General features: G+C 39.9%; 1 protein-coding gene and 1 pseudogene across 1 annotated transcript; one reads left to right on the forward strand and one right to left on the reverse strand.

Annotated features, from left to right (window-relative positions):
* Nucleotides 1-711: 711 nt before the first annotated feature.
* CZH19orf81 (chromosome Z C19orf81 homolog) lies at nucleotides 712-10,644 on the forward strand. The gene is made up of 6 exons (XM_087915802.1): nucleotides 712-1,156; nucleotides 2,143-2,157; nucleotides 4,262-4,334; nucleotides 5,527-5,647; nucleotides 8,735-8,874; nucleotides 10,413-10,644. The coding sequence occupies exons 1-6, from the start codon at nucleotides 1,093-1,095 to the stop codon at nucleotides 10,618-10,620; spliced, it is 621 nt and encodes a 206-aa protein (XP_087771928.1). The 5' UTR covers nucleotides 712-1,092; the 3' UTR covers nucleotides 10,621-10,644.
* On the reverse strand, nucleotides 6,385-7,787 carry LOC148124185 (uncharacterized; annotated as a pseudogene).
* Nucleotides 10,645-12,968: the final 2,324 nt, after the last annotated feature.

Genomic DNA, 12,968 nt, shown 5'->3' on the forward strand with positions numbered 1-12,968 from the left:
TTGAATCTGGCACCATCTGTGTGTGCAAATCATGTGTCCAACACTGTGTCATGATTGTGCTTCTCAATAGAAGGTTCAGGTTAGAAATACATTTTCAAGAAAGAGGCATGGGGATGAATATGATTTGTGTTGGTTAGCTGCTTCCTTCATTTGTTTTAGGAATGAATAGAAATAGTATGTCCAACATTATTCCTGCTGAAAAAGATGTCTTTTTCTTCTTCTTTCCAGTGCAATGGAAATGTGTCTAGAATAAAGAATATTTTGTGCATCTGTTTTCTTTCTATGCCCTAAATGGCTTTTCTGGACAATCAGTTCTTCTAGTTGTAATATTGGAAGTATTGGTTATGTGAATCAGGGCTGTCCCCTTGCAAGTCTGTACACTGTATGCAGCGTGATGACTTTGGATCAAGATTGTGATTTTAAAAAATGATAGGAAAGTTACATTGGTAGGAGAGAAACATTTTCATGGCAAATATAGTATATGGAGGCATATGCTCATTTCATATGACAGTTGATTCATGGGCCTCCCTGCCAACTGATGTGAGGCTGATCTATAACTAAGATAGCTTTCAAGAATGACTTTAAATAGCTGCCTTTTATCTCCCTTTCTCAGTGATAGTCGAGGGAAATTAATTCCTGTCTCAAGAAATATAAAGAACATGGAAAGATCCTACCTAGTCCGGTTACCTGCTTCAAGAGGATTAACCTCCTGCTATTATTTAGGGTCCTTCATCACGAAAATGCAATATTTTTATCAGATCTAGTAGCCAGCTATCATCACCTCCTTCCTGAATTTGTCTATGACCCTTGAAAGTAATCAAAGTTTCACAACAGCTCACATCTGTTGGCAGGGATGTTCATGAATCAATTATTACTGTCATGAAATGAATATAGTTTGTTAGAGGAAATGAGCCGTTTTACTTTTGATAGAATCTGAAAAGTGTTATTCCTCTGAGTCTTCCCACTTTGGGGGAGGTATCTGAAGTTTGGATCAGGAGTGGAGCAGGCAACAATGCATCATGTTGCAAGAGGAAGGGAGTAGGCAGAAGTCAAACTTCATTTTTACTGGTCTTCTTTTTTTCTACCTCAAGAATGCAGGAGGAAGAGAATGAAGGACCCAGGTGTCAATCCTGTTCCAGCAGCCAAGGAGAATGTGGTGAGAACTCAAAGTACCCCTCTGACTCTTGAGGACCTGGAAGGAGCTGCAGCTGTCCAGCCCTTCCTCACTTCCATGATCCATCTCCATCTTTTATTGTGCTAGGCCAGTAAGAACATAATGATCTATTCCCGCTTGAACCTAGAATGAAAGAAAGGAAATTAAAGAATTTGGAGGAGGAAAGGAAGCAGGGAACTAAGGCCTAACCAAGAAGGCAGGAGACAGATCAAGCTGATGCATATGGATGGGTGTTGCTAGGTCGCTTTTGATAAAGAGACTTCTAGAGCCCCCTTGAAAATGCAAGTTACTTGATTCTCTAATGATGGCCAAATGTGATTCTAGATTTATGCCTTGGTATGCTGGACCTCAAATGAAACAGGTTAATGGTGTTCTTGTTCTGTAATCATGTTTTTATAGATCAGGGATATCCACAAGGTATACAAACAGTCCAGAGGTGTCTGTAATGGTGCAGTGGAAGCAATTTACTTTTTATGTGTCCTGAGGACAACTCTGCCATTGGACTTTATAGTTTTGATAACTGCATGGAATCAACCAATGAGGAACTGGCAAGGGATTGCACCAAATAAATAAACCAATGCACATGCTGTTACTTTATTTAGACTCAGTTTAATCATACTTCCATCATGATAGACATCAACTTATTGGTTATGTTAATATCATACATTTAAACCAGGACTGATAGTGACCTAATAGACATATTCATGCAAGATGTGAAGTGTAAATATGATTGATTTTTACAAGGTTTATATGGTTTACTTTTCTTGTGAATGATTCATAAAATGTATCCCCCAAATGATTTCATTTAGTAATTAAGAATATTGCAGCCATTTATTTAGAATGAAGTATGTTAAATATGCTTGGAAAGGCTGACTTATTTACCCCATTATCTGCCAAACTCTGCTTAGCCTAATTCAGTTGACTAGCAGCTCCAATTGTACCTTAAACTTGCTTAATTTTTAAATTAGCTGTCAGATCATGTGGTTAGTGCATATTATGTATTTTTTAAATGGGTACATTCAATAAACAAGCTAAGTATATGGTATACATGTAGCCATTTTGTATTCCAAATGGTCAAAACTGGAGCCTTTTGCACATACCTACTGCAGTATTGGACAGACCAAGTCGAACAGTAACACTTCCAGTAGCCCTGGAAAGAATGTGCTGATGGCTAGATGAATAACACTTGGTGGTCACAACCATGCTGAATATGTTGGCACACAGTAAAATCCACAATGGATCAAGTTCTGATGCCCATGGGGGAAAAAATCACATTACCCACCTAGTTTCACTTAGATTTCTTCCCTCCTTTTTTCAAAGGCCTGAATTTATTTATTTATTTAAAAAGAGGGTGCTTTTCCCCCCTCAGTCTTACATTTCCATTTAACTATACTTTTCATTTGCCTAATGCTCAGCAGTTTGTTAGAAAGGGTTCTGGGATTGTTAGAAAGTGGCAGGTTATTCAGCTTTGCATTAAAGGGAGAAAACAGATATGATCAGAAGGGTTCCCATGTAGAAAATGGAGTTGAACTATCTTCTGCAATGGAAAAGATGAATTCTCTGTTATTCAAAGGGACTGGAGCAAATCCAAATGGGTAGAAATTACAGGGAAAGTTACTTATTATGAAATAGCTCTTCGAAGTAAGATTCATAACAAATCAGATTGGTCACAGAAGTGATAGGCTATTTCTTATTGGAGTTACTTATACAGGGTCTGTCTGTCAGGATTGCTGTAGTTGTAGAGTATTAAGTGTTGAAGATAAGGATTGAGCTTGACACTTCTGAGTACCCTTCCAACTGAATGTTGTAACATAGCGCCCACAGAAAATATTTATCCTGTATACCAGGAGCACAACATGACAGATTCCCACCAGGGAGACAAGGAATCCACTTTTTAGACTCTAGGTTGCCAGTCCCTGCAGGGCAGCTGTGTAGCTGTCACTTCCTATATATTTATTTTTCAAATCAGTTTTTTTTATTTAAAATCTACCTGATTATGATTGATGCAGCTGGAGCTGGGATAGGGTTACTACCTCTTGAGAAGAAAAGGAGTGAAATGTTAAACAATGGGATTGAGTTGCTAATGCAAGCCTATTTTTATAGGTTTGCTAAGGACTTCATTTCTGTGCTGGGATTCAGATTAAAGGGTTAACCCCAAATTTTTCCCCAGAGCCAGTTTGGCCTAATGGTTAAGATACCAGGCTAGAAACGAAGAGACTGTCAGTTCTAGTCTTGCCTTACACATTTGATAACTGTCTGGGTGACTTGGGTCAGTCACTCTCTGTCTAAATTCTCTCACAAGGTTGATGTTGTGGAGGAAAATATGAGGAAGAAAGAGTATTAGATTTGTTTGCTGTCTTGGGTTATTTATTAAAAATAATAATGGTGAGCAAAAATAAATAAATCAGTAAAATAATCATCTGGCCTCAGGGTTGTGAAAAGCTAAATTAAAAACTCGCTAATCCTACAACTAACTGGATTTTTCTACCCCATTTTATAACCAGTTAAATATGGGAAAATAGAGTCTATGTGAGGTTTGTACATGTTGCCAAACCTGAATGGGATTTGGCTTATAATGTTATATGAATCCTACCATTGTGATTCAAGATCTGAGGTTTAGGACTTTAGTGCAATGTTTTGATCAGGTCAACTAAACGAGAAGTCTCACAGAGACACAACTTTGGTTCAAATTTAAACCCTTTACAGAAATATTTGTGCAACTATTGGATAGTTCTATCCAGAAATACTGTAGCGTGTTATGTTTTTATTTATTAGATTTATATTCTACTTTTTGTCCAGGAACTTATGTAATATATTTAGTGATTTCTATTTCCACTTACAACCCTGAAAGTGGCCCACCATTTTTTTTTGTCTGTAAAATGAAAGTGTGAATCCAAAAGAACTTCTGAATGGTCTTTATTTTCTGTATTTCCCAGGGCAGCTAGTTTGCCAGTATGAAAAAAAGCATGTTGGACATGGAGAGCTTTTGATTAGGTTCAGGAGATTCTTCTCATGTTTTGATTTTTTTGTGGAAGAACTATAGATTACATTGTAAACGTTAACTAACCGTTTTGCTTTCAGTTCCAGAAACTGAAAGTGAAGGGGTATCCTCCCTTTTTCTCGAATTGGAGCAACCTTGCCCACCCCCTCGAAAAACTTCGTGAGTACGAAATGATAAAAAATCGACATTAGGGAGAAAAAGGACACTATTTCAGAGTAAGGGGCTGAATTACAGAACAGTATCCCTTGCTCCTTTTCCCAGGAAGGGCATATTCTTTATCCTGCTGCAGTCCTTCAGAGCCCCTGAAGATTTATCATCTGTCTGTAAATTATAATGTAATTTCCTGAGCAGCAGCATTATCAAGAGAGCAATGTCTCAGTAAGACAGGATATTAGTATGATACTAAGATACTAGAGTAGGATCTCATATTTCCTCACAAGTCTTGAGAGGGAGCCTCTCTGAAAGTTGCCACTGAATTCTAATCTTTAATGGGACAGAAAATTATTAAATACAGGTAATCTATGTCTGTAATAAAGCGTGCCCATTTCAGTCATAAGTAGTGGTAGTTATTAATTTAAGCACTCATGTGATTGCCTCGCTTAATCACAATTCCTGCTCTCCTAGTTGCAGTTAAGCGGAACATGGAGTGAGTGCCTTGGGGTAGGTGGGGGCCTCTGGGAGGCTTGGTGCATGCCCAGGTCCAAGCCCACATGGCAGCATCTCTCTCGTTCACAAGTGGCCTGCTGTTGCTCTCCGAAGGTCTCCCCCACCCTGAGGCACCCCTTGCCCCACTTTCTATCCCATTGGATCCCAGTCTTGGGCCTCCTTCCCCACTTCCTGGTCACATCTCAGTCCCTTTATCTTTTCTGAAGATCACCTTTGGGAAGGAGAAGTAGCTGATCCACCACAGGGCTTTCTTATGTGGCGGCCTTATGTTACTGTTCTAGAAGTGGGGGCCATTTTAGCAGTGACCCCAGTTCTTGGATTGAGGTTTCCAATATGCCTCTTAATCAAAACAGAGGCTATAGGCGAGCATGAAAAAATAATATCCATACTTGTTCACAATACTGTCCATTTTCCTATATTCAGGTCTGGCGGATTAGGCAAAGTCTTACCCAAATCACCATCTTGTATCTGCAATGGCCAACCAAAGGCTTCTCAAAAGAGCACAAGCAGACAATGAGAACAATGGCTGGCATTTCTATGCCAAACTGCCTTCTGCTTTGTCAGGAAGTACTTTCTCAGCTTCTCCTGACGAGAGAGGCTACATCAAAATGGACGACTCTGAGGCATAACTCTGTACTATTAATGGGGCCTAGGCATGGCCTTCAGCTTTCTTTCTCCCCATTAGGCGCCAGTATCTGAAGAAGATCATTGCCGAATATGAAGCCTTGGACATGGAAATGCCTTGTATCCGCAAGTTTCCTCGGCCACCTGCTGCCCGACCTCTTTGCCTTTGCTTGGAGAACCCGGTTAGTGTTAGTGGGAAAGACAGACTCAGGACCCTTTCAAGTTGTCTAAGAGCTGAGCTCTGTGAGACAAAACCAGTTGCTTTTTAATTTTTCCCCCATGCCCAGAGAGAAGTTAGATATTATGGCATTGTGGGAAATTCATTTTTTTGCGAGCTGGCTGGTATAGATTAATTTATTCTTTTAAAAAATAAGAGAAATCCGAGACAGATGTCATTGTTGTGTACAGCTGTGCATGAGGCCTGAGAGGGACATAAAGACCCACCCATAAATGCTGTAATTTAAAAAACGATCCATTTCCCCCGCATTCACACTTGTATACTCAAGACTTAATTCATGGCAACTGTTTACACCCATAACATGTGTTTGAGAAAATATAATTAATTGTGATCACAACAACCACGTCATAGCCAATACTGTCTGGGGGTACATTAGAAACTTTGGCAGTTTCAGTGTCAACCTATCTGGGCAAGACCAGGTTATGGCTCAGCTATATCAACAAAGAGATTTTACAAAGGAGTACCTTTTTGATATCGGAGTTGTATACCGAGAAAATTTAATTCCTCAGAGTGAATGTTGAAGTTTATTAGCTGTCTATAATTCACTCGTGAATAATTTAGGCTTAACTTCAGATAATAAATAAATAAATAAATAAATAAATAAACAACAATAATAATAACAACAGCAGCAGCAGTATCACACATAATCTGCTCCATAGTGGTATATACAGCAGTCTCTTACCAGTTTAAAAATGTCAGCATATTGCTCCTAACAATCAAGGTCCTTATTTTACTGACCTTGGAAGGATTGAATGCTGAGTCAACCATGAGCCAGTCAGGATTGAACTCCTGACTATGGGAAGTTTGCCTGTAATATTGCATTCTAACCACTGCATCACCATAGCTCATATTCAGATATTCACTATGATGTTAGTTGAGAGCTTGGCTTGCTTAGAAAAGAAAAAGAAGATAGGGTGGGAGAGGAAATACTCATTTATGGGAAGAACCCAATGGAGAAATTAGTGAAACTTCCATATTCAAACATACAGGTACTCCTCCACTTAAGACCAGAGTTTCCATCATTTTTATTTATTGTATTTATTCATTGCCCGTCTCATAACAAACAAATCTGGGTGGCTTCCAGCATTCAAATATTAAAATTCTAACAAATAATATATTTTAAAGAATAAAAATAGAAATCCCAATCAAGGTATAGTTAGGGTTAGGGTTAGGTAAGAGAGGAGAGAATAGGATGCATGGCGGAGCAGTGGGATTGGCTCTTAATTCAACAACTGCCTCCAATGTGATGTTCCCCCATTAGGGCCCCAGGCCATCTGACATAACCAGGTCCTCAGGCTCTTGCAGATGTACAGAAGGGTGGGAGCCAATTTCACCTCAGGAGATAAGATGTTCCATATGGCAAAAGCCCTGTCAAAGAAAGCCTTTCCCCCATACCCGCCAGCTGGAATTCCTTGAGCAATGGACCCTGCAACATGCCTCCTCTGCTGATGTGGGTGAGGCAGGCCAGTCCCAGTGGCGTGAGACAGTTCCTCAGGTAGCCTGGACCCATGCCATGCAGGACTTTAAAGATAATAACCAACACTTTGAATTGCATCCGGAGGACTGGCAGCCAGTGCAATTTGCAGAGCAAGTGGTGTAACTCAGATCATCCTAAGGACCCCAGGAACTGCTTACACTGCTGCATTCTGCCCTAGTTGAAGCTTCCAAATTTTCTTCAAGAGTAGTTTCATATGGAACGCATTGCAGTAATCCAGGCATGAGATGACCAGGGCTTGATTAACTGAGCACAGAGATTCCTGATCCAGGAAAGGCCACAACTGGTGCACCAACCAAAATTATGGAAAGGCTGTCCTAGCCTCGACTGCCAAGTGCTCTTTGAGCAGGAGTCACAAGACTAGGAGAACCCCCATGTTGTGAACTGGGTCTGTCTGGTGTAATGCAACCTCACCCAAAACTAAGTTGGGTAAAGTCCTGACTCTTGAAGCTCCGTGCGCCCATAGCCATTTGGTTTTGCCAGGGTTCAACTGTAGTCTGTTGTCCCCCAGAGCCTCCAGGCACTGCAAGAAAGTGGTATCACTTGGATCACCAGGGGTAGATATATAAAGTTGAGTATCATTAGCATATTAATGATAAATACCTCAACCCTTTGGTGAATGATCTCAACCAGCACTTTATATAGATGTTAAAAAGGAGTAGACAAGAGTGCAGAGCCCTATGGCATGTCACAGAGGTGTGGTTGTGGGGTGAACCTTTCACTCCCTATCAACACTGATTAGGACCAACTTTGGAGAAAGGGGCCAAACCAACACAAAACTGTTCCACCCAGCCTCAAACCCAGCAGCTGGCACAAAAGATACCATGTATTGAAGACTGCTGAGATCAAGAAGAGCAAGGATCCTTCTATCCTGCTCATGCCAGAGATCATCATGTGTGACCAATCCTGTTTCTGTCCCACTACCGAATCATAAATTATGGCATTTGTAAAACATACCATGTGACAGGACCCAATTTTATAACCAGTTTTACCATGGTTGTTAAGTAAATCTGATTTCCCCAAAGAAGCCAGCTAAGAAGATTCATAAATCATGATCATATGATGGCAAGATGCTGCTCCGTCATACATGCGAGCCAGTTGCCAAGCACCCAATTGTGATCACTCAACAGTGGAAGTCATATGACAGAGGATGGGTTGTACGTTTTCTTTTTCTTTTTTTTTTGAGGCCATTGTAACTTCTAACCATTGTTAAATGAGTAGCTGTGAGTCAAGGACTACCTGTAGCATGAAATACGGAGGACGGTAAAGCGGTTTGCCATTTTTCCTGGGTATCCTGAGTGTTGTATTAGCGTTTCACATGAGTGAAAAACAGTCACTCAGAGATCTTGAGTGATCCCAATGTCTCAGTTTAACTTACCTTACAGGATGTTGTGAAGGTAAAATGAGGGAATAGCAGAAAATCAAAACTCCAAGAACAAAGATAGGGTAGAACTATTATACACAAGCCATAACAACTTAAAAGGTGTGTCTGAAGGTGGAGAACATCAATGGTTGAGCATCACTTCTAACTTTTAGCCTGAAAAGGAGATGAAGCATGCTGAAATCCTAGCAGCCATAGAAGCCGTCATTCCCAATGCCTTTGAAGCAGGTCTGCTACGCAGCATCCAATTTGAAAATATCAATGTAATCTGTGGAACTGCTGGGCGGAAGAACAGGTTGGTGTAGATTTCAACTACTCTATCCTCCAATTCTCTGGCCTAAGGCAAATCTGTTTAATCACTCACTTTTATTTGGCTAGCTTGGCCCATGGCATCATAAAAAAAAAGAATGCTTAGCTGAGGCAATAGTTTCCTTCACTGACCAGCAGTCTCATCAAATTTATCTTTAATAAATTTAAAATGGACTTCAACTCCCAGAATTCTCCTCCCTCACCCTTCCTTTCTCTTTTCAATCTAATCTAATCTAATCTAATCTAATCTAATCTAATCTAATCTAATCTAATCACCTAATCTATCATCTACTCATTCTTTGTCTATCAATCAAATGGTCATCCATCCCAGTCTAATGACTTTGAATAGCTAACAGTATAAAATCTGGGAGCTATCATTTGATCTCCCTCCTTCTTTAGTCCTGACTCTTGTGAGAGACACTAACATTTAGGGCCCCATTTTAGCTGGGTTTGCTCATGTCTGTGCAGACCAGCAAAAGCTTGGGTGAATGCATTCAGAAAACATTGTAAGCTTAGTCCTTTTTTAAAAAAAAAATACTGCATTGTATGGACCCATACTGTTTAGTTTATCTATAACTCAACATATTATGCAAATTTGAAAAACAAGTTAATTCAGTAACAAAACTAAATGTGTTATACTAACCTGGGTATACTAACTTGGGTTCCTGAGCAAGTTACTTTAGTTGAATAAATCGTGTTCATTTATGCTCGTTACAATTATACGTTCAGTTGAAGGTATGAGAGTTCAGAACACAATCCAGCTCAGTATTCTGCAAACTTAACAAGTTTAAGAGGTGTGGACTTCAACTCCCAGAATTCCTTGGCTAGCACTAGTGACTTATGAAGAGTTAAAATCCACACTTCTTAATGTTGCCAAGTTTAAAAAATACTGATCTAGCAGATGAATAATGCATAATCTTGGCTAGGCCAGACCAGTTACCATTTTTCTCAGTGTATTTTAGAGCTTCCCTTTTCTGTTGCATTAAACATGCCAGTTGAATGGCAACTTTGGGAAGGCCGGTATAAATTATGCAGCCCTGCCATAAAAGAATAAAATTTCTAATCTAGGCAAAGGGCACAGGCGGCCTTCAGGACATACAGCCTCTGTCTCCAGCAGTCAGCCCTTGGGAGGAAGTGTAAACTTGAATACTCTAAAAGCTGAATATTCAGCCTAGAAGCATATTGAATTCTTCTGAAAAGCCAGAGATCTGAATGCTTTTGCTTAACCTGGGAAGTTAGCCTTCAACAATTTGGGAAATTTGTTTGGGTCTGCTTCCGAGAACAGCCAGATCTGCTTCAGACACACTCCATTATGTTTGTCTCTGTGCCATCTACACCAGTAGCTCCTGCCATTTTTGCCTATTGCACTGGGCCCCATGAAAGGGGTCATTTGAACTTTTAAAGGAATTATTCTGAACTTGTTGAGCCATGGGGTGCTGGAGAAGCAATGGAAACTTCCTCCATAATGAAGCTTGATGAAACCATGTCCGTCAGCCATCTCCCTTTTCTTGTCTTCCTATGCAGGTGGCTGATCACAGTATCAGATTTCCGAACTCGGAATCAGCTGTTGTGTTCTGGATTAACCTTGGATGAAAACCATTTTGTGCTGCGACGCTGGGATAATCTAGTAATGGAGGACTATCGCATGCACCTTCGAAGGTCCTTAGCTCGCCAGCGTCTGCTGAACACACTCAGTGACTCTTGGGAAGCCAGTCATTTGGATGGCATCTGACCTCCAGAAAGATATGAATCCAAAACCAAGCAAAACATGATGGTGTCCTGCTTGTGCATCTATCTAATTATTTCTTTTTTTCTTAAGTTAGGAGAACGTTTCCCTTGAAAGGTTACATTCCTGGTTTTTATTCTTGGTCTTTCTAATCATACATCTGGAAAGAGGGTGCCCTCTAGAGGACCTCTGAGGTACATCTTTTCTGCTTTGCCTGCCTCTCTTTGAAGTAGGCAGCCTTGGGAGGAACAGTCACACTTCTGTGGGTGAAGTCTGTGGGAAGTTTTTATTTTCCAAAATGCTGTTGCTATTTCCCAATGAAACAGAGGAACAAGGCAGTCCTTCTAATTGTGTGAAAAGCAGAAAAGTCTAGGACAATGTTTCTCAATCTTGCAATTTAAAATGTGTGGACTTCAGCTCCCAGAATTCTGGGAATTGGAAGTCCATGTATTTTAAGAGTTATCAAGATTGAGAAACACTGCTCTAGAAAGACCATGCATTTGTGGTAATCTATTTCTTGCAGCTTAAATTTCCAATTGCTGCCAAACTTGTGTTAGACCACTTTTTCTTTTCTGTTATGGTGAATCTGTATAGATTGAAACATCATTGCTTCATTTCTGCTTGTTTGATATAGTTTTTATTTATTTTTAATTTAAAAAAAAAACCACCCAATCCTTTAATGCATGCAAATTGCTGGAAAAATTGAAACAGGTTATGTTTTCTCCCTCCCATCCACCCCCTGGTGCCTGACCTATTCTGAGTAAATGTTAACATCTGAAATTTATCAGAGGACTCTTAATTTTAGAATCATCATAGAAAGTTATATTGCTGAATATTCTGATTTACCATTTGCATATAGCTTCCCCAAGTAGTGTTTGCCCCCCCCTCCCACCAACTTTCCTCATCCAGCTGTATGGTTCAGCTGTTACTGGGCAAGAAGTTCATGGCTGCAAGACAGGCAGCTAAATAATTTTAGACACAAATGTAATTATAATGTTAATAATAGATTGCTTTAGGCAATCATATTTCTTACTTCAGAATAAGCACCATTTGGTTTCAGAAAGTAATAAATTACATTTTAAAGTAAAAATTACAACACAAGTGTCTTAACTGTACAACTGTGTACTATGTATAATAAATTTAAAATACTATAATAAACTATAGTCAATGATATGGATGTTGTATTGGCCTCTGGCATCCTGGTCATCTGCTATGTTCTGAATGCCTCCCCCCGCTCTCTTGCCATGGGCAATAGAGCCAACAACTTCAACCTTGATGTTCACCTGCTTCGGAGTTCCCAGACTACATTTAGTGTGGTATAATTAATGGCTATGGGAGCAATAGTCCAACCCATTTATACCTTCTAGAGTTTTAACTGGGGAAATCAGACTGAGCTGAAATGCTTGGCACTGTTCTGCTGCTTCTCTTTCAAAATGTTATTAAAAATAAGGCTTTCCCACTGGAGTCATGATTGCATGTTCCTTCTAAATCAGAATAGTTATGAACTGGTTAATTGAAAGGGGGTGAACTGTAGGGAATGGCAGCCTCTAATCTAGAACTAGACGATGGAAATGGAGTATCCTCTCAAGGTGCCTCCAAGCCTACTTTTTTTTGGCAATGGGAAACAGCACCCCCAAAGTAGTCAAATAATTAGTGTACCAGGATAGTGGGATACTTCTACTGCTCTTGGGATTCTTCCAAATGCCCTATTATACTAGCTTTGCATTAGGCAGAAATAGTCCAAGGATCATACAAAAATTAACACAGGGCCACACTGCTCAGAACTACTAGCTCACCTATTGTAGGCATGTTGTCCATCTTACCAAGCTAGGTGATTCTTGTGGCTTGTCTTCTTGCTCCTGGGCTAAATTTCTGAGTCTGAAGAACAGTAATCCCCAGCCATGAACTCTTCTGCAGTGATATTATCTGCATGGGATTTGTTATAAAAGATATTTCATTCACTGTTCCACCCAATCTTTTCTTCTGTATTCAAATTCAGTCTATATTGTATTTCAGTATTTCTCATTTAGAACACTACAGACAGTTCCTAATGCTTAATGTGAACAGGTTACTACAGGTAGTCTTCGACTTACAAACATTTGTTTAGTAGCCAAAGTTGTACTGGCACTGAAAAAAAGAGACTTATGACTGTTTTTCACACATACGACTACTGCAGCATCCCTATGGTTACGTGATCAAAATTGGGCCCTTGGGACCTGGCATGTATTTATGATGGTTGCAGCATCCCGGAGTCATTAGATCACTTTTTGCAACCTTCTGACAAGCAAAGTCAATAGGGAAGTCGAATTCACTTAAAAACCATGTTACTACTTACCAATTGCAGTGATTCTCTT

The sequence above is a fragment of the Pseudonaja textilis genome, chromosome Z, assembly GCF_049901715.1.
Source record: "Pseudonaja textilis isolate UNSWEBS1 chromosome Z, rPseTex1.2, whole genome shotgun sequence".
Taxonomy (NCBI): domain Eukaryota; kingdom Metazoa; phylum Chordata; class Lepidosauria; order Squamata; family Elapidae; genus Pseudonaja; species Pseudonaja textilis.

What these genes read in the sequence shown, in the direction of transcription:
- CZH19orf81 (XM_087915802.1), top strand. Translation starts at nt 1,093, where the DNA reads ATGCAGGAGGAAGAGAATGAAGGACCCAGGTGTCAATCCTGTTCCAGC. An exon ending in GCCTTTGCTTGGAGAACCCG is followed by an intron (nt 5,648 to 8,734) that starts GTTAGTGTTAGT and finishes TCTAACTTTTAG; the next exon opens with CCTGAAAAGGAGATGAAGCA. An exon ending in ACTGCTGGGCGGAAGAACAG is followed by an intron (nt 8,875 to 10,412) that starts GTTGGTGTAGAT and finishes CTTCCTATGCAG; the next exon opens with GTGGCTGATCACAGTATCAG.